Source organism: Lutjanus erythropterus, chromosome 20, assembly GCF_056507025.1.
Source record: "Lutjanus erythropterus isolate fLutEry1 chromosome 20, fLutEry1.hap2, whole genome shotgun sequence".
NCBI classification, from domain to species: Eukaryota; Metazoa; Chordata; class Actinopteri; order Lutjaniformes; family Lutjanidae; genus Lutjanus; species Lutjanus erythropterus.
Window position 1 is genome coordinate 23,683,994 of NC_139336.1, and position 19,734 is coordinate 23,703,727.

Sequence of the window (19,734 nt, forward strand, 5' to 3'; positions counted from 1 at the left end):
CACTGCCATTACATGAGCCAAACACAGATCTCTCCAAAACCACCAGACTCCTTTGGCAAAAACAGTAATTTTACCTTGCAAATCACAGGAGTCGCTGATCAATTCCTGCCTCAATGTGTTAGTTTGTATGTGATTGCAGGACAGGATAGTGTTTCCTCCAGCAAGTAGTCCGACGTTTAGTCACAACCAGCAGCAGCCCGTGTTGAGTCAGCAGCCAACTTCAGCTAACGTTATTGCTTTCTAGAGATTGTGGGATTCCCCAAACTGAATACTTACCACAAAAACAACCATAAAATACCCTAAAAACACAAAAACGCTTTGCTAGCACCGTCTTGCTGTAAATAAGGTCTGCTGAAAAACTACATGTGCAAACTTTACATGTATTTTTAAGCGAGTAGTGCCTGTCAGGATTAGTCCAAAAGTCAAAATGTATTGATAAAAGATAGATGTAATAAATTCTAAATTCACAGCAAGTTTTTAGCTAACTAAATATTCTGCTTCAATCTATATTGGCTGCTGTTTAACCTTTCGAAAACATTTTCACTATGGTCAAAAAGCACACACACAAAGGAGCCTGCACCTGTATTAAAGGTCTGTCTGACAGCACCATAAATTATATTAGTTATTCTATAAATTTTACTTAAATAACTGCAAGAAATAGCCCAACAAGAGGTCATAGTCTATATAGGCCCACTGTGGTTTGTGAGTTATTTTCGTGAGAAAAAAAGTTTCAAAAAAATCTTTCCCTCACGGCAGAGTATGATGATAATGAGCACAAACTCGTCAACTAGTTGACTAGTTGACTATCAAGAACACTAGCCGGCACTGTGCATCATTGTAGATTAGTCGTTCATGTGTTTTTATTTAACATAGAGAAGGAAATACTTCCCCTTTCCCTGCAAGAAAGCAGTCTGTTGTTACTGCAGTGAAACAGCTGCGGTTTAGTCCAATCAGATTGTGGCTCATTTGTCAACAGCCACTCAGGGACTCTGCTATTTCAACTATTCCTAGGTTGGTCCCACTTGTATTTGTTAACACTTTACTGGTTGCAGTGCCATTGTTATTGGGTGAAAAAAAATCTGGACTAGGACAGTCAAAGGACAGGTTCCCTGATGGTTCTGTCTAGCAAACCATCTGGCACTCATGTTGATTTTTTTAGGTGGCTAAAATACACTGAACATGGGTAAGTATCTCATACAAACCCACTTCAAAAATCTGCCCTATTCCTTTAAACCTCAGAATATGAGCTCAGTTAATGGGTTGTGTATATGGCAGCAGGCTGACTGAGTCGCTCCGTGTTGAAGTCCAGTGGAGTAATTTTAGAAGTCTTCCTGGAGGTCTGGTTTTATCAGCACCAGCTCAGGGTCTCACTGGGTGTCATCGCCAGTTCCCGCTGTAGGAGTCCAGTGTTGTCATGGAGTCACTGGGCCGGGGCAGGTCACAGCACGCCTTCCCGTCATGCTCTCCCACCCTCCAGTTCTCCCTGACCTCAGGAATGGGCGGCAACTCACGTGTTCCTTCCGGACGCCATAAATATATATATAGCTTTTGTTTATGCTCATATTTTGAAAGGGCAGCAGCTACTCAAAGAAAAAACATTAGTATGAATTGGTGCTAACGTGACGTCTGAAAAGGCGACAGAACAATACGGTGCAGCGCTGCAGTGTGTGAGCACATTGTAGAGGAAATGATTGAAGGTCAGCTGAAAAAGAAAGGGGGAAGTGTGTATTTTTTTGTAGCATTGCAAAGATCCAGCAGGAAGTGCACGATTCTGAAAGCGGAAGTGCTGAAACAGCTCTCGAGAAGAGTGATAAAAAATGCGCAGGGTTAAAAATCAGATGCTTTGTTTTTGAGCGCACACAGATTAAAAAGATTGAAGTTTGACCTTGCTGTAGCATTTCACAGCACAATAATAAAGTATGAGAAGTTAGAAACTGTATCAGAGAAGAAAAAAATGGATTTAAATTAAACCAATAAGGCCTTAAACTTTACTCCTCTCCATATGTCATGACAGCACATTAAATTAATTTGTGCACCTCTTCATGTCTCATAGCAGTAACCTATTTATGTTTCTCATGTATATAGATGTTGTTTGATTTAGGGTTCATTTCAGTTCATCAAATCAACCATATCTGATAGGTGACTGAAGGGAAACAGAAGGTGCATGATTAATCCAGTGAAAAAAAACAACAAGTCTTTTAGGGACACCAGCCCCACTGTCTCTCTGACACATTTGCTAATGCCTCTGAACAGCTGCTGGTCCAGCGTCAGGGCGATTCCTCAGCTCGTTCACAAACAAGGCTGCATCCATCTGGTCCGATCAGGCTAACTAGCAACACTTAATCATTAATCACCAGCACAGGTTTATTTTTAACAGGGTATCTGCAGGTCTTGGAAAGTTTTTAAATCAGTTTACTCTTATTTTTAATTACATTGGATGTTCGTCTGTGCCTGCTATAGGTATTTATGTTGGTTACAAAATGTTTTTGCATCCAATTGCAGGCTGTCATAAGACGTTACACGCTGCAAATTAAAAGTGAAATTGGTGTGACATTTGATTGTGAGCGAAGGTTCAGTCTTTCTTTTTTTTTTTTGTGGAATTTCAGTAGTTAAAACAGCACAGAAGATCATTGTGATATACTAGGAAAGGGTAGATTTTAGCAAAAACAAAAAAGTAAAGGCATAACATGCAGGATTTGTCAGGGACCCTTTTGGGTCAGTAAAGACGACAAGATAATGAGAAATTAAGAAAATATTGGCAGAGGGCAGGGTCTGTGCAGATGCAGATCATGCAGATCAAATGGTGTTTTGTTTACCATGTTCATGAGGAAAGTCCACATGAACTCCGTCCTCATCCCATGTCGTAACTACACGTTCACAAACTCCATTTGAAGGCAGCAAGACACCACACCTTGTAATAGGTCATAAATAATTATTGAGAGGGATTATTTTTATATGAGTTTAAACATGTTTTAGGAAAATCCTGCATAGTATACCTTAAATTAGATTAACTGACTCATTTTTTAATTGGTTAATCAATCCATTTTGCACCACTAATCTGGGTCCATGTCCTGTTAATTTAGCAGCAAGGCCCTGTGTCCATATAGAATTTTTTTCTGAGGGCCAGCGTCTTTTTTTCACTTGTTCCCAATGAAGACAGAGCGTCTAAGGTAGCATATTGCTGACTAAAGAAAAGTTGTTTTCTGCTTTTTTTCTGGCAACCAATGGAGATGCGGACTCATCACCATGGTAACCAAGAAAATAGAGTAGAAACTTATTGTGGCCCTGTCTGTCAGTATAAATCATAACAGAGTCAGAAAAGCCAGTTTGCGAGGTCAGATTGGACAGACACTGAATGCTGCTGCTGCCGAGTGCTGTGCTTTTATCACCCTACGCATTTTTAAACTTACTGTTAGCTGAGCAGTTAGTTAGTAGTTAGCATAATAGCTAATTTAAATCATAATGTCAAATCCACACACAGCGTTTTATTTCTCTCACTGTATGTAGACGCTTCATCCCAGCCTTCTGCCAGCAGGTATCTGCCAGAAAAAACATGCTATTTGGACACAGGGTCTTAAGAGTCATTATTTTATGATGCTGAGGAGTACTGAAAAATTATAGTATAATAATAAATTATTTTAGGACCATATCACCAAGTATGGTATCATTGTGAAACAGTTATTCAGTTACTTTCTGCCAGGTGTTAAAAAGTCATAAATTTACCTTCTTAACTTAATCCTGCAGAAACCCTGTTTAAAGATTTAACAAGGCAAAAGCTGAGATATGAAAGATAAAAAGATATAAAACCCGCTTAAATCAAGAAAATACAGTTGTATTCTTCCTGCGCCTCCCGTGAGGAGAACATTAGGGCTCACATTAGGGATTAGAGTAGCTGTACCGGAGGAGGTGGGGTGTTTGTGTCTCCCTGCGCAGTTGAGGGATGTCTTCCCCTGCAGGAGAGCCTTTGTGTGCTGCATATTAGCTGTCTGATCCATCCACTGTAACTGTGTATGTGTGTGCGTGTTCAGAGAAAGCGTATGTGTTTTGGGAGTCGAATTAAGGCCGCATATATACAGTATTAGAGCTTTAAGACGTCAGTGCTGTTTTCTGATTGACGAAGCTGTATTCTCTATTCTGACAACCACCACAGCAGCAATCCCCGCGCTCGCTCATTTGTCACAAAGAGCTTATGAAGAGGACTCTGGGTCGACCCACATATGCTTTCGAAGCAAGGCAATACGTTGTAAGTGTGTGTGTGACGGGCGTGAGCGGCAGCGGTGTACCAACGTGGAGTGAATGAGCGCTGAATGTGTGTCTGATGAGTAAAAGCCATGTACAGCACGTACAGTAGCCTCAATAATAATATTTTTTGTGTGAGAGGAAATTGTTCGTCACAGATAATGAGGCCAAATTTCCTCTCACAAAGGAGGCTAGTGTCTGTGTCTGGCTCCTTATTGATCACATGGCTCTGGCGCGTGTAGAACCGGGACGAATGATCGGAGAAGATGATGACTTCATCCCACATCACATGTTATCAGCTTGAGGTTTTTTGTCGCTCGCAGCCGATTCAGGGCTTCCCCCCCCCCCCGCTGAGCTTCTACCAAGGGGTCAATTCACAAAGTGTTACAAGCACCTGAGGCAAGTGTGGGGGATTATGGGTGTCGGGATGCTCTCCATCCCAACCAGCAATCGCCCCCGTGCTGGCTACTAAAATCTCTGTCTCTCCTGGATGTAATATTGGGCAAGGTGTTGGTAACACTTTGGGGCTGGCTTCAGCCTACAGTACCCAGAATTCACCCCTTCCAGGGCTTTCTTTGTGCTGGTGTGCCATACTGCAGTGATGTTATTTGTCTGTAAGGGCTGCAATATACCTGTATATCTGTGTCTGTCTGGGTGGTTGGAAACAGTTCAGGTAGATCTACCAATTATCAAACTTATAGCACCTAAAGGGACAGTTCGGATTGTTTGAAGTGAGGTTGTATGAGGTAGTTATCCATAGTCAGTGGACAGACGCTATATTTTCACCACTTCACTTTCACCTTAGCAGCCTTTTCAGACAGGAAACTGACAATATTTAAGCCAGCATCGCTCTCTCCAAATCAACCAAACTCCATAGGCAAAATCAGTCATTTTACCTTGCAGAACACGTGAGTTACTGGTCTACCGTTGTCTTCATCTGTTAGTTGGTTGTGTGTTTTTGTTTGACTTTGGTGTCTTAAAAGGTTAGTTTGAATTCACCCAGGTCGCACAATAACACAAAAAAACAGACAGATCAAGCCAGCCGCTCTCATGCTCTGCGAGGCAAAATTACTGATTTCACGAATGGAGGTTGGTTGAGCGAGCTGAGCGTGCTGACCCTGTCCGCTGCAGCACTTTTCCCTACTGCAGGCAGACGATGGATAAGTACCTCATACAACGTCACTTCAAATAATCTAACATATCCCTTTAAGAAAGCCAACTTCAACTTCACTGAAGAGTGAAGAAAGAAACACATTTATCATGCAACTTACTCCTACTTAAAGCGAAGTGCAACTGTCAAGTGATTGCATGATTTATCACGTGTATGCTCAGAGCAGGAAAAGCCAATGAGAGACCACATCTGCCCTATTCTTTAAAGAAACAAAAGTACTTATTTGGTGATGTTATCCTGCAAAAAAGATATGCCTGTGATTTTTATTGTTCAGCTGACTTGTAGTAACGACAATGTCATATATTTATGATTTATAAATCAGCATTAAATAATTGGAAATCGTCAGAAAGGGAGACAGAAAGAAAGCCAAACTGGAGAAGTAAAGAGATTCTGCTGTTGGCAGATGAGGTGCATCAGAGAAATCATGAACTGGGAATAAACAACACTGACAAGTGCAAACTGTGTGGATGCATGGACAGTATTTACAAAGAAAATCAATGCCAGCCTTATTTTTTCTGTTTGCATACCTCATAAATGCTAAAACCAAGGAATAACAAGTGGTGTAACATCCTATCAAATGCAAGTGAAAGTCTGAGAAAGTGTAACCCACATCTTTCTCTGTACTGCAGTCATCTAAGATCTGCTCTGAAACAACTTCAGGGACGTCTAATTGTGGTTTTCAATGGCTGATGGTGATGACAGTACTTAGAGAGCAGGGTGGCTTATAGCCAACGTATAATGCTGATATCAAAACAAATATAAATTATGAATAGTTCCATTATTCCATGCATATTAGTACTATATACATAGCTATCTTCTTCAGCTATCTTCTTCTAGCATCGTGTTGAGAGAAAAACACTGGATTATGCTGTTTTTTTAGAATGTGCCTGGTATTAAAGGAAGACAGCATTATGCATTATAACTGCATTATTCTATACATTATAACATAACACACTGGCTGTCATTTAGGATGGGAGGAACATGTTTAAAAGGAGATGAGTAAATTTAGGCAAATGTTTACAGCAGCCTGCATGAGAGTTAAAGCCCAGGGCTCGAAACTGACTTTTCACCAACATCCCAAGTCGTGCTCCAGTGGAGGCACTAACATCGCTCCACAACAGCCTCACTGACAAGACTGCCTTTAAACAGCCGACTGATTAATCTGTCTATCACTACACTGGAGCTGTCTCACATTTAAGAGCATTTTGAAGTTGTAAGAAATCTGATAAACAGCCTTTACTCAAGTACTCTTTCTTGAAGTCCAAACTTTTACTGAAGACCAAAATTTCACTCAGATTTTAGCCAAGACTTGATTTTAAAAGTCTGTAATTCTCTTATACCCACTCTAATTAAAATATAAACGGAGTCTTGCAGGATCTGCTCAAACCAGATCATAACATGGAGCTTGTAAAGCATTTTATTAGCCATACTTCTACAAAAAAAACACCCTGACTGGCATGAATGTATTGTTTTTTGTGCTCTATAGTGAAGCTTTACACAGAGGAAATATAGTGGTGGGGAGTTGAGAGAGAGAGAAAGGATCACAAGGCGTCATAGTGAAGACCGTTATAGTAAGAGGCCATTTCAGGTGGATGACTCGATTAGTGGTTTAAAGTGAGTCGAGCTCCTCAGTGCACCAGCCTGTGAGCCTCTAACAGGATTACAAGTCATCTGCTCCGGCTCTACCGGCCAATGGTTGTTAACTCTGCTCTCTACTCTGTTCGTTGTATTCAAAACATAATCCAACCATTTGAAACCATTCAACAAATGATCTAAATAAGCCGTGAAAACACTTTCACAACCATTTTCTTTTGTTCTTTTCACTCTATTTGCCTTTTAGTTCATGATTACTCTTATTTGTTTTGTACATTTCTTCAGACTGTCATTTGAGATATATATTTATATAGACCTGGATAGATTTTTCTTGATAGTTTAGTGTTTGAAGCGTCTCTCCAGCTTGTCTTGTGTACAGTATCTGCCTCCATGTCAACGTATGGATCTCTGCTAATGTGACACATGCTTTTGGCGCCCTCTGCTGTCACTTGCGTGCCATTGTAATGGCAGCAGAGAGGGATCAAAGAAGTAAAGGGTACATCCATCCCTGTCGCAGCCACTCTCCCTCTACTTCTTTCCTTACATTTATTTTCATCTGTCCTCCCTCAGTGTTTTGTTTCTCATTCTTTTTACCTCATGCTTGTGCAGTGGGTTGGCCTTTTGCCAACTTGTTTCTCATTTTTTCATTAATCCATCATATTAGAGACGCTAAACTTCACCACATTGGAAAAGAGTGGCTGAAACTATTGCTGAAAGAGCTTTTTTTTATGACATATAAATCCAAATCCTGCAGCCGTTAAGCGGTATACCCTCTTTCCCTTAAATGGTGAAGTTTGGCAAAGCAAAGCGTTATCATAAAATATATGTAGACAATTTGTGTTTGAAGGAAAATGAAACAAATGGCCGTAATATTCTCCTGATGTTGACTTTTTGTCTCTTTCTCTCCTGCTCCTCGCCATTTTTCTCTCCTCTCCCCCCCCATGAAGCTTTCTCTCAAGCTGGTAAGCATGACCGTATAACCGCACGACCATAGCGGCATGACCATAGCACGCATGTCACGTCCTCCCAGTAACTCATTGTTAATAACGATCTGTACGCCGTTATGTTTTTGTTGTGCATTGTTTTTATTAATTTGTTTGGATTTGAGTTTATAATTTACAAACCCCAATTCCAAAAAAAGTTGGGATGTGTGTATAACATGATTGAAAACAAAACGCAATGATTTGCAAAAACTTTTTGACCTATTTTCTGTTGAATACAGTACAAAGACAAGATATTTAATACTCAAACTGATTAACTTCATTGCTTTTTGTAAATATTTGCTCATTCTGAATATGATGCCTGCAACATGTTCCAAAAAAATGGGGACAGGATCATGTTTATTATTGCAATACATCAACTTTTCTTTTAATAACACTATTTGGGAACTGAGGACAAGCTTGATATATGACTTCAGGTGCTCAACAGTCACATTTTGAATGGGAGGCTCTTTTACTATGAAGCCATGCTGTTGTAACACCTGCAGGATGTGTCTTGGCATCGATTTGCAGGAATAAGCAGCAACGCCTCTGAAAAAGACGTCTGGATGGCAGCATATGTTGCTCCAAACCCTTGTGCTTTTCAGCATTAATGGGGCTTTCAAAGATGTGACAGTTACCCATGATGCCATGGGCACTAACACACCCACCCCCATTCTATCACAGTGTTTACGGGCAACGGTTTTCTGAAGTGTTCCCGAGCTCATGAAATGTCCTTTATACAATAATGTGGGATTTATATGCAGTGTTGCCTTTCGGCTTGTCTCTGGATTCTCACATTAGAAGCGCAAGTGTCCCAAATCAGATATTTTTTGCTGATTTTTTCAGGACAGTGTTTACAGCACAAGTCACACGGAATCAGATCTTTTCAATTCTGATTTGGGACACTTTCATGAGTGGCCCTTAATCAGATACAGGTCTGATCTCCTGCAGGCATATTGAAATTCATATGGCTTTTAATCCCTGAAGTGTCCTGCCATGAGTTTCCTCTGGAAAGGTACTGACAGATGTAGGCAAAGTAGGCTTTGACATCATGAACTTTAAAGAAATCTGTGTCTGTGAAGCCATTCGCGTCACGGTCCCAGCTGTCCTGGCTCTGATTCTGCATCCACACACTCCTCTATACAGAAGTAGCAGCCTTTGCTACACAAAAAGCCATAATTAAAAATTTTGCTCTCTTTCTTTGATGAATTTTCTGGCTTCCACTGCACATCAACTTATAAATTTAGCCATAAACACTGACTTCACTGGCCTCCATAGTTACTTTTGTACAGCAGTGTGTTGTGTAGGAAGTCTTTGTAATGTGTTGGGGTTTTTTTTGTTGCTCATACTGGAATCTGATTTTGGCCACATGTTAAAAATAGTGTGAATGGCCAAACAAAAGAATCAGAATCAGAATTGAGCACTAAAGCTTGCAGTGGGATTGTAGCCTTTATTACGTGTTGAGAAACATTCATAAACTGCTGGATTTAACTTGTTTTTGCTTGTCAAAGACTGAACTTTTGGAGGATTCCCCTTTAATACCCAATCATGATACTGTCGCCTGTTACCAGTCAAAAAGTTTACCTGTCAAATGTTCCAAGCAGGTTTTTTCTGAGCATTCAACAACTTTCCTAGTCTTTTGTTGCTCCTGTCCCAACTTTTTTGAAATACTTAACAGACACCAAGCTCAGAATGAGTGTATATTTACAAAAAAAACAATAAAGCTTAACAGTTTGAACATTCAATATTTTGTCTTTGTACTGTGTTCAGTTGAATAAAAGTTGAAAAGTACTGCCAAATCATTGTATTCTGTGTTTAATAATGTTTTACACAGTGTCACAACTTTTTAGGGAATTGGGGTTTGTCATTTTTGCTGCGTGACACAACGATGGACCTCAGACTCATGTCGTTGTCTCATTTGTGTGTTATTTTGTTGTTTGTGTGTGTGTTCATGTCGTGGTTGTGTTCTCGTCATGTCTCTCCCCAAAACTGTGTCTGTGTGGTCTCTATGGTGCAGATCACACTCAATTCCCACGTCCGGAATCTCATTGAGGTGATCAGATTTACTCTATGTTCTGTATATCGTCTCGTAGTCTGTCTCGTAGTCCCTCTTGTCTCGACAAATTGTATGTCCTTGTAACAAATACTAATCTGATCATACAGTACGTAGCAGTTTCTCACTCATGTCCTCACACTGCATGCAGATTTTTATCATGTTTATAGAATGGTGTTCTGTAAAGCTAACTTACTGTAAGAGTAATGTATGACTGCAGGCCTCCACAGAATGTTAAAGGATTATTTCAACATTTTGGGATACGAACTTATTCCTTTTCTTGTTGGGACTCAAATGAGAAGGTTGACATCCCCCTCTTAACCTAAAATAAGCAGATACTTAGCTTAGCTTAGCATTAAGACTGAAAACAGGGGACAGCTAGCCTGTTAAAACCTTTAAATCTCAGTTATTAACATGTTATATCCTGTTACTTTCTACCACTTTATTCAAATGGCTAAATTCTGAGTGTAAATGTATGCTAAGCTTTATATCAGGGGTCTCAAACTGCTGGCGCGAGTACCAGAAATGGCCCCCTCTCCCTCTTCCTCTGGCCTGTGACATGATGTCAAATATATAATATAATTCAGCTTGCAAACTTATTTTAATTGATTATTTTTTCTGGTTGTTTCATACCAATTTCAGTCCAGGTTACCTGTTTCCCCTGCGTTCAGTCTTTATGCTAAGCTAATCCGACTACCAGCTAGCTTCATATTTAGCGTTCAGTCATGAGAGTGTCTCTCTGCAAGAAAGCAATTAGGTGCGTTTCCCAAAATGTCAAACGTAGATGAGGCCTTGTCATGATTTTGTTTTTTTTAAATCTACACCTATAATCTATAAATCAATACAGAACAATCAATTTATCATACTACAAACAACAAATTATTAGTCTGCCCATAGTTTTAGTTTACATTTTACGTAGATTATAGTGTTTTCTTTTGTCTTGGGGTACATAGAGAATGTAAACACTAATACATGACTCCTGTGCTGTAACTGATCAATCAGAAAGAAGCATGTCTCTGCATGACGATTGACAAATCTTTGTTATGTTGCATGCCCGGTAAGTGTTGCGTGCTGATACAGGGAGAAAGGGTAAGGTTGCCACGGTAACCTAGCTGCTGTGTTTTTGACGTGGCTCATGTGCAGTGAAGTCTGTAGCTCCTGCAGTTTTATATCCTGTGGTGCTGCTGTGACCCATCTCAATGAGATCCCGTCAGGCCTTCACCTACTCAGTCCATGCATTTTCTTACTGAAGCAACAGGGCAATAACACAATTTTCTCTTTTTCCCCACTCCAAAACTCAGTGACAGACTCTATGGAGCCCCAGAGAGTTCAATACTAAAAAGATCAATAAGATTTATTTATACCATGGTCTGGATGAATACTCAGTTCTGATTGGCTGCAGGGTGTACATTAATTCTTGACAGGTGACGCTGACAAAGTCATTCCTGTGCAGCTGTCTCTTCATCGTTCTAAATTAATATGCTGGCTGCAAAGTATCAGCCTATATCTAAAATCAGTAACCATAGCAACAGGGATGCACTCAAAGCCTCTGTTTACAATTTATTGCATCACGTTAACAAACAACAGGATGGCGACTGTAATACACAAACGGCAAGACGCCCACTACTCCTCTGAACTTACAACAAACTTCACAAAAAACAATCATGTTACATACCGTTAGCTAATCTGCGTGCTACTTCAGGCTTCATTTGGTCATGAAAACACTGATGTTGATTTGAGAGCTAGCCAGTCTTGATATTAAACATACTGTCAAATTAATGTTATTGACTCTGAATCTTGCTAGCATAACGTTAGCTTTCTGACTTACAGTTGAGCTAAAGGCTTCTACTGTATGAAGTGAGCGGACTGGAAATATCTGCTTTTGCCACGTCGTAGCCAAGGTTCATCTGTTTCCCAGAGTAGCGAACAACATTTACGTTGCATAAGAACCATGTCGGACGGTAATGATCATTCCAGATATTAGATAAACTCTCAAGCATTACCAGGAGAACAGAGTTAAGAAATTGATTTGAAAACACATGAAAATGTAAATTAATGGTATTAATTTTTTTTTCTTTGACAAGCGACCATGGTATAAGTGAGATAATACCCTTGCAGTTGGCATAATCAGGAATTTAATGAAGGCAATGCAGAGGCCATTAATTCCTGATTATGCACACTTGCAAGGGCATTATCCCACTTATACCATGACATGTTGGTCTCCACGTCGTCCATTAATTCCTAATAAAGGACACCTCTTTCCCCAACATAAATACTTGATGAAGTCTAAATGTACGACATTATAATGTGGAACTCATTATCATGCTTATTTCATTGTTATTATTTCTCTAATAACAATGTTTAATGTGCAAAGCCGGTCGATAAACAACTGATTGATTTCCATGAAATTGTGTACAGATGTTTATGGTCCCCAGAGGATGAATCCCACTGACTTTTCACATAGTGCCAACATCAGGTCAAAGATTTTATTTGTTAAGCACTTTTTGCACGTTTTTGACCAACTACCTGCAAAACTAATGACCGTACAGCCTCAGCTGTTTGTTGTGTCAGCAAATGTTGGCATGCTAACACACGAAACTAAGACGATGACCATGAAACATAATATAAACAACATAAACAAATAAATAAAATAGATTTTACTTTATTCATTGATGTTAGTGTCTGTTTGCACCCGGGTGAGAATAGCTGTTTGCACCCAACCACCTTAGTTCAGCTGTAAGTAGCGCCGAATTTAGTGCTAACAAGAGGCTACATCAGGTAAATGGGTTAAGCACAGGACCAGGACCTTCTAGTCCTGTGGCCACATTGGCTATTTACACCCTGGGTGCAAATAGCACTACTGGCTAAAGACATCTGAGTGTTCGTCTCTGCCATTCTAGGATATACACACCCGGGTGTAAATAGTCACACTGGTTATTTCAGCGCGGGTGCAAATAGCGTCTGCCTTATTTATATCAGAAGTATGTATTTGGGACGACGCAGTGGTTAGCACTGGTTTGTACCGACTGCACAGTCCAAAGTCATGCAGGTTAGCTGGTGACTCAAAATTGCCCGTGGATGTGAACAGATGTATAATTATGCATTTAATTTTGAACTCTTTGGGCCTCCATACAGCCGGCTTCAAACTGCTGATACATTTTGTTTTTCAGAAAGTTTGACAGACTGCCGAGAAGTATGACTCATCAGTTCAGTGTTGCAGACTGGAAACCTTCTCGTCAGGAAATATGACCCTTGGCCGGCCAGAAAAACTCTCACTCACTTTTAAGAACACGCAGTCCTGTTAGAGAAGAGTCAGACAGCTTTAGAGCCATTAGCCAGCTCACACTGAAACACTATATGAGCAATAATAGGATGTTATAGTTTATTACATTTCCGATGGTATCACAGGGAGCACTAGATTAGGCATGGCGACTGAATAGGTGAAAGGCCTCGAGTCTATATACAGACAATCATCCCAACTCTCAGTGAGTGTGTGTTAGAGAGCAGCTGCAGTATCTCCTTCAGGTAAATTAGAACGTAACAAGAGCTTCATCAGTGGATCCATTTATCCCTCAGTCTTGGCTCACAGGGTTTACAGCAATAGAGGAGGGGATACTGCACCTAACTAGAAGAGATCCCTGTTAAAACAGCAACACAACACATAACGAATTCCTATTGAAGTTTTTCAACATCTTATGACTTTTTTCCATTTCTTTTTTTCCACCTCTCTTCTCCCCCTCTGCTCTCTCAGGGCTCTGGACCAGAAGACTTCAGCCACCTGCCACCAGAACAGAGGAGGAAGAAGCTGCAGGGAAAGATAGATGAGCTGAATAAGGACATTCAAAAAGAAATGGACCAGAGGTATCTTTTAAAATGTGTTCATCCTGTTCAAGGGATAGTTCAGACTCCATTAGCAAAATCAGTGATTTTACCTCACAGAACAGGGTCGTCTGTGTATTAAACAGTGAATTTGCATTCACCAAAATCATACATACAAAAAAAAAAATGAGGCAATGGAAGATCAGCAACTTCTGTGTTCTGTGAGATAAAATTACTGATTTCACCAATGGAGTTTGGTTGGTTTGGAGAGAGCAATATTTGGCTTATATAAGAGCAGTTTTTCATCTGAAAAAGCTATCTGATGGCAACATGAAGCTGTGAAAACATTATACATATAGTGTAGACTAGAGTTATTATATTTTGTATTTTATTGTTATTTAATTTTTAATATCTGTCTGGTATTCAGTTTAGTTTTCGCCAGTTTCTGGAGAAGGTTTGAAAATGTTAACTTTAAGATTATTTGTATTAGTTTCGGTGTTAGTTTGTTTTGTTTTTATTATAATTTGGGGGGTGTTTGCAAGGGCAAGATTTAAGAAGTTCAGAATAGATATTACAATACAAACACATGACTCAGTCTCAATAAAATATCCCACAATGCCTCCTCACGTTTGTTGTGTTGACAGATTTGACCAAATTCACAAAGAATAAACCTAAAGATATGTTCTGTTTTGTTTTTGTTTGTTTTTTTCAGATAGTTTTCTGTTTTCTAAAGTTCAGTTTTTTTATTCCAGTTAAAAATATGTTTTTTCACACCTAGTTTTATTTATTTATTTATTTTTATTTTAATAACCTAGATGTACACTTAAACAGATACTGTTTTTTTGTCTCTGTGCTGGTGCTCCTCTTTGATTCTCCAAACTGGGATGTTAATTGAACCCAACTTCAAATAATCCAGACTGCCCCTTTAATGTGCAACAAAGACTGAAAGACTTGTACTGACATCAGTGATGTGCTCTCTCTCTCTCTCTCTCTCTCTCTCTCTCTCTCTCTCTCTCTCTCTCTCTCTCTCGCAGGGACGCTCTAACTAAGATGAAAGATGTGTACGTGAAGAACCCACAGATGGGAGACCCGACCAGCGTGGACCCCCGGCTATCAGAAATAGGCCAGAACATCGAGAAGCTCCAGTCTGAAGTTCAGAAATTCGAGGTTAGTTTGGGTGCCAGTCTGAGCTCTCGTTTCTGCGTGAGTGTTAGTGTTGGCGAAGCTTTCATGTTTGGTTTATGTAAGACAGTAAATAATGAGGAGTTCAAACGCACGGCTCCAGCTGGGGTAAGTTCCAAAGAGAGTCTGACGCTCGTCCATATTAGGAGAAGACGTGATGCAGCTGGAGGGAGGCTGCCTGAGAGAGGAGTCCCAGAACAACGGCCTGGTTTAACCCTGTAAATAAACGGGAAACACAGAGGAGTGTGAGGCAGAGGTGTTCCTCCTGTGAAGGTCTTCTGATTCACAAACGGAAAGAATACCACGATGCTGGACATACAGCCTCAATATCAAAAAAAGGCTGGGATGCTGTACCTATATTCAATTTTGTAAATATACACTCCAGCATGTTGCAAAAAAGCATGTTTACCACTGTGATACACCACCTTTTCTTTTAACGACACCCAGTAAACATTTGAGAACTGAGGAATTATGAAGGTGAATTTTTTTTCTCCCATTCTTACTTGATATGCAACTTCAGGTGTTCAACAAACTCTCTTGTTTGTGCTTCATAATGCACCACACATTTTCAAAAGGAGACAGGTCTGGACTCTTCTAACTGCACTTTTTTACTCACAAACTCACGCTGTTATAACACGTGCAGAATGTGCCTTGGCTGAAACAAGCAGGGACGTCTCTGAAAAAGACGTGTTCCAATAGACACCAGATGGTGAAATCCCTAAAATTTCTTGCAGTTTTGTGTTGGGAAATGTTCATAAACTGTTGGACTGTTTGCGGTTAAAGACTGAGCCTTTGGAGGATTCCACTTCAATGCCCAATTAAGATACAATCACTGTTACCAGTTAACCTCTTTACCTGTGAAATGTTCCAAACAGGTGTTTTGGTGCATTTTACACAGTGTTCCAACATATTGGAATCGGGGTTGTAAATTTCGAGTTGTTAAGGAAGGAAAAAAGACGAGCCGCAGCAAACAGAAACATAATGATTGCGTGTGTTTCAGGGCTGGTTAGCAGAGGTGGAGGAGAGGATGCCATCCAAGAGCGACACACACCGCAGAAGTGGACTCTATGAGACCCAGAACAACACGACAGTGAGCAACAACTGTGCGCAGGACAGAGAGAGGTATGGTATACTCTGACAAAACGAACAAACGTCAGACCCCCAGAGCTGTTACGCGCCTCATTTCTTCGAAAGAAAACTATGTATGTTTTCACAGTCTATTTACTGTGTGTGTGTGTTGGCCCTTGAGCAGCCCGGATGGCAGCTACACAGAGGAGCAGAATTCAGAGACTCAGGTCAAAGCCAACATCAACCCCAACCCCAACCCCACCTCCACCACGCCGGAGTTCGACGACGAGTTCGACGACGAGGAAGTTCTGCCCACCATCGGCACCTGCAAAGCTTTGTACCCATTTGAAGGTAACTGAAACCACAAACGTCTGAAGATGCAAAAGTTGTGCGGTTGTTACTATTTGGAGGCAGGGAGCAGATTTCTATGGATGCTGGGCAGGAATTTGGTCACTCTGAATGAGAGATCAAATTCCTTCACACATTTCCTCAGAAATGTGCGGAGGCGGTGGAGTGAAATGAAGTAATGTCTCCAGTACACTATTTTTTTAATCCTTGACTGCAGCTCTGTGTGCAAATCAGATGTGGTAAAGAGCTCTGAAATGTTGACCTCTCGATGAGAAATGGATCAGTTAAAACAGGAGATTCCTTCCTTTCTATGAGAGAGTGTGGACATCATAATGGTGAAAAATGTCAGTCAGTGCTTCCCAAAGCTCTGGATGATGTCCTCAAATGTCTTCCTTTGTCCGCAACCCCAAAAATATTCACTTAACTGTCAGAGAGGAGTAAAGTAACCAAATACTTTTTTATATTTATTAGTTGTATGATAAATATCTGTCAAACATTTAAATTTAAGATGTTGGAATCAGAGAATTATTTTTACATGACTCACATCAATAATAGTCAATTAATAATCAATTAATAAAAAAAATTGTTTCATCATTGCAGCTCTAAGTTGGTTTAAATTTTGAAGGGTTTCTGCAGGTTCTTTAAAAGTCTATATCCAATTCAAATATCCAATAATATACATTTTATATACAATAATATATATATATATTCAATATCTTAAAATGTCAAATGATATTAAAACACAATTTTGACAGATTTTAAAAATGGACTGAAGTATGAAGTTAATGTTACTTTCATGAAGCTGCATTACCTTCAGCTTTGTTTTTGTATGTGTATTTGGGGAAAAAATGTATTGATCGTGTTGTCACAAATACAATAAAAGGTGACGAGTTGGCTAAGGTGGCATTTCCTCTCATCAGAGTAAATATCTACTGGAAGTATAATGTTAAAATTGTTTATGTTAATGTTACTTTCATCTAATGTGGATAAGTGAGAAAGTGCTTTTTTCACTCCTGATGTGTCTTTTAATACATGAAAAACACCACATGGTCGTATTAACAAGGTTAAAAACATGATTTTCACTGGCGGGGTCTTTAAAATATCTATAAATGCTTACACCTAATTTTGTTTCTACAGTAAGACAGTCGTTCTCTTAGCTGCTGTTGTACCAATAAATAATACGTTCTACATCACTGGACAGATTAGGTGAAGTGTGAAGAAGTGATTTTATGCTTGACTGAGTTCCAAACTGCTCTGGTTTTATATGTATTTTTATTCACAGAGGAAAATTATGTTTCTCACAGTCATCTTTTCTTTGTCGTATGAGAAAAGAATGAGATTCTTATTTTGATCTTACTGAAGTCTCATCTGTTTCTCCTAACCCCCCCTAAAAAAGCAAAAAAAAAAGAAAAGCAGGAGATCTTTTGCTGAGCTCAGAGGAGTCTCAGAGCTTTCTGCTTGACGACCGTTTGGGGCAACAAGACTTTAATTTGACCAAATTTAAGATCTCATTTAAGACAGTTTTCTTTTGGGTCTCACTGTTATCTAAAGAGCTGATTGTTTAAGACAACATCAGTGCTGTGAGACAGAAAAACACTTTAGGACCTTTTAATTGAGCTCAAATTATTCTCGGACCGAGATAAGACAGAGGCTATTTCTCAGGAGCCGAATTTAAGAAGCATAAATGATGAAATTCTCATACTGGTCTTAAATTGAGCTAATTTATTTTAGGAGACACAGTCTAGACGAGATCTTATTTTGAACTTTTTGAAATATATTGATTACATTTTCTTACCACACACCAGCTGCGCTTTCTTCCTCTTTACTTTCAAATCTAATTTACAAATTAAGCTTTCATCTGCATGAAGTCAGTCAAGGTAGTTCCCCCACATGCACAGGGTGGACTCATCCTCTTCTCTTTCCTTTTTTCTCGCTTCTCTTTCCCTCGTCTCGCAGGTCACAACGAGGGCACCATCGCCGTGGCAGAGGGCGAGCTGTTGTATGTCATAGAAGAAGACAAAGGAGACGGCTGGACACGAGTGCGCAGGAATGAGGACGAGGAGGGATACGTCCCCACGTCCTACGTCGAGGTCTTTTTGGAAACAAATGCCAAAGGTGCTATGACATACATTTAACTCAGACTGTGTGTTTTTGTTGTTTCAGTCACTGCTTTACACGTGGGGCAAGAGATTAAAGATTGTTTCTGGTTGCTCAGATAAGAGACACACACACACTTCCTGTCTCGCGCCGAGGGAATCAGATTTGTCCATTGTGCCTCGTGACATTTGGTCGTGGCAGATAAGTGTGAGTGTGTGTCACTGAACAGGAACATTTGTTCAGGAGGAAACAACACTGACGGCTGAAAGCCGAGCCAGGCGGTGGATGTTGTGATGAAAATAAGCTTGTAGTTCCTCACCTCACATTCACTGCAGTGCCACCTAGTGGTCGTACAAGATAAAACACCCACAGTCACAGCTTAGCATGATGGGAAGAATCACCCACTGACAATGATCACATGTACACTTCAAACACACAGTACTTGATTTTTCTAAATATATTTTTTGTTAAGATTTAAACTCATATTAACATGCTTTTAATCAAGAGTCTCAGTCTATCATTGCAGTCAGTATTAGGGATGCACGAGATTAGATTTTTGCCGATATGCTGTTATTTTCCAACTAATTTTGGCCGATTGCAGATTCCGATATCAGTATATGCACTCTTTCTTTCTAGATGTGGGACGTAACAAAGTACAAATACTTCATTACTATACAGGTATCTGTACTTTACTTGAGTATTTATTTTTCAGACAACTTTTTACTTTCACTTCCTACATTTTAACACAAACATCTGTACTTTCTGCTCCTTACATTTTCAAAACAGGCTCGTCACATTAGGTTGAATGCATTTGAGGGGAATGATCCCCAACATCAAGGCTGATCTCAGCCTAAACGGACGGGACAATAACACGCGACAATGCCTCGGCGTATTCATCAGTGCGTATTATACACGAGCATGTAACAAGACGAAACGGGTAGAGAGGAGACTCTAGGCGTCCAGAGGAAAGGCTTAATTGTGTGTTCTCGTGTAATGTTTCAAGTTTTGTCGCTGGAACGGGAAACTCGTTGCACATTGGAGCAAAGTTAATAGTCATTAATTTCAGTACTAGTTTTAGGTTTTTTACACTTTATTTAAAGTTAGAATGGTGTAACAGTAATATGACGCAAGTTTCGTTTAGCTTTGCACAGAAACAGCTGATAGAAATGTCCTTCAGAGGGCGA

At 39.9% G+C, this 19,734-nt stretch overlaps 1 protein-coding gene across 2 annotated transcripts in view; it reads left to right on the forward strand.

The window, feature by feature from the left end:
- The window catches only part of fnbp1b (formin binding protein 1b), a 65,105-nt gene extending 46,517 nt beyond the window's left edge, over positions 1–18,588 (forward strand). The window contains exons 11-18 of one of the 2 annotated variants that reach the window (XM_084746693.1): positions 4,151–4,243; positions 7,951–7,965; positions 10,001–10,036; positions 13,788–13,897; positions 14,890–15,022; positions 16,038–16,159; positions 16,290–16,456; positions 18,410–18,588. In XM_084746693.1, coding sequence (XP_084602819.1) covers positions 4,151–4,243; positions 7,951–7,965; positions 10,001–10,036; positions 13,788–13,897; positions 14,890–15,022; positions 16,038–16,159; positions 16,290–16,456; positions 18,410–18,588 — 855 coding nt within the window. The remainder of the gene's footprint in view (positions 1–4,150; positions 4,244–7,950; positions 7,966–10,000; positions 10,037–13,787; positions 13,898–14,889; positions 15,023–16,037; positions 16,160–16,289; positions 16,457–18,409) is intronic. The other variant, XM_084746692.1, reaches the window with a different exon arrangement.
- Positions 18,589–19,734: the final 1,146 nt, after the last annotated feature.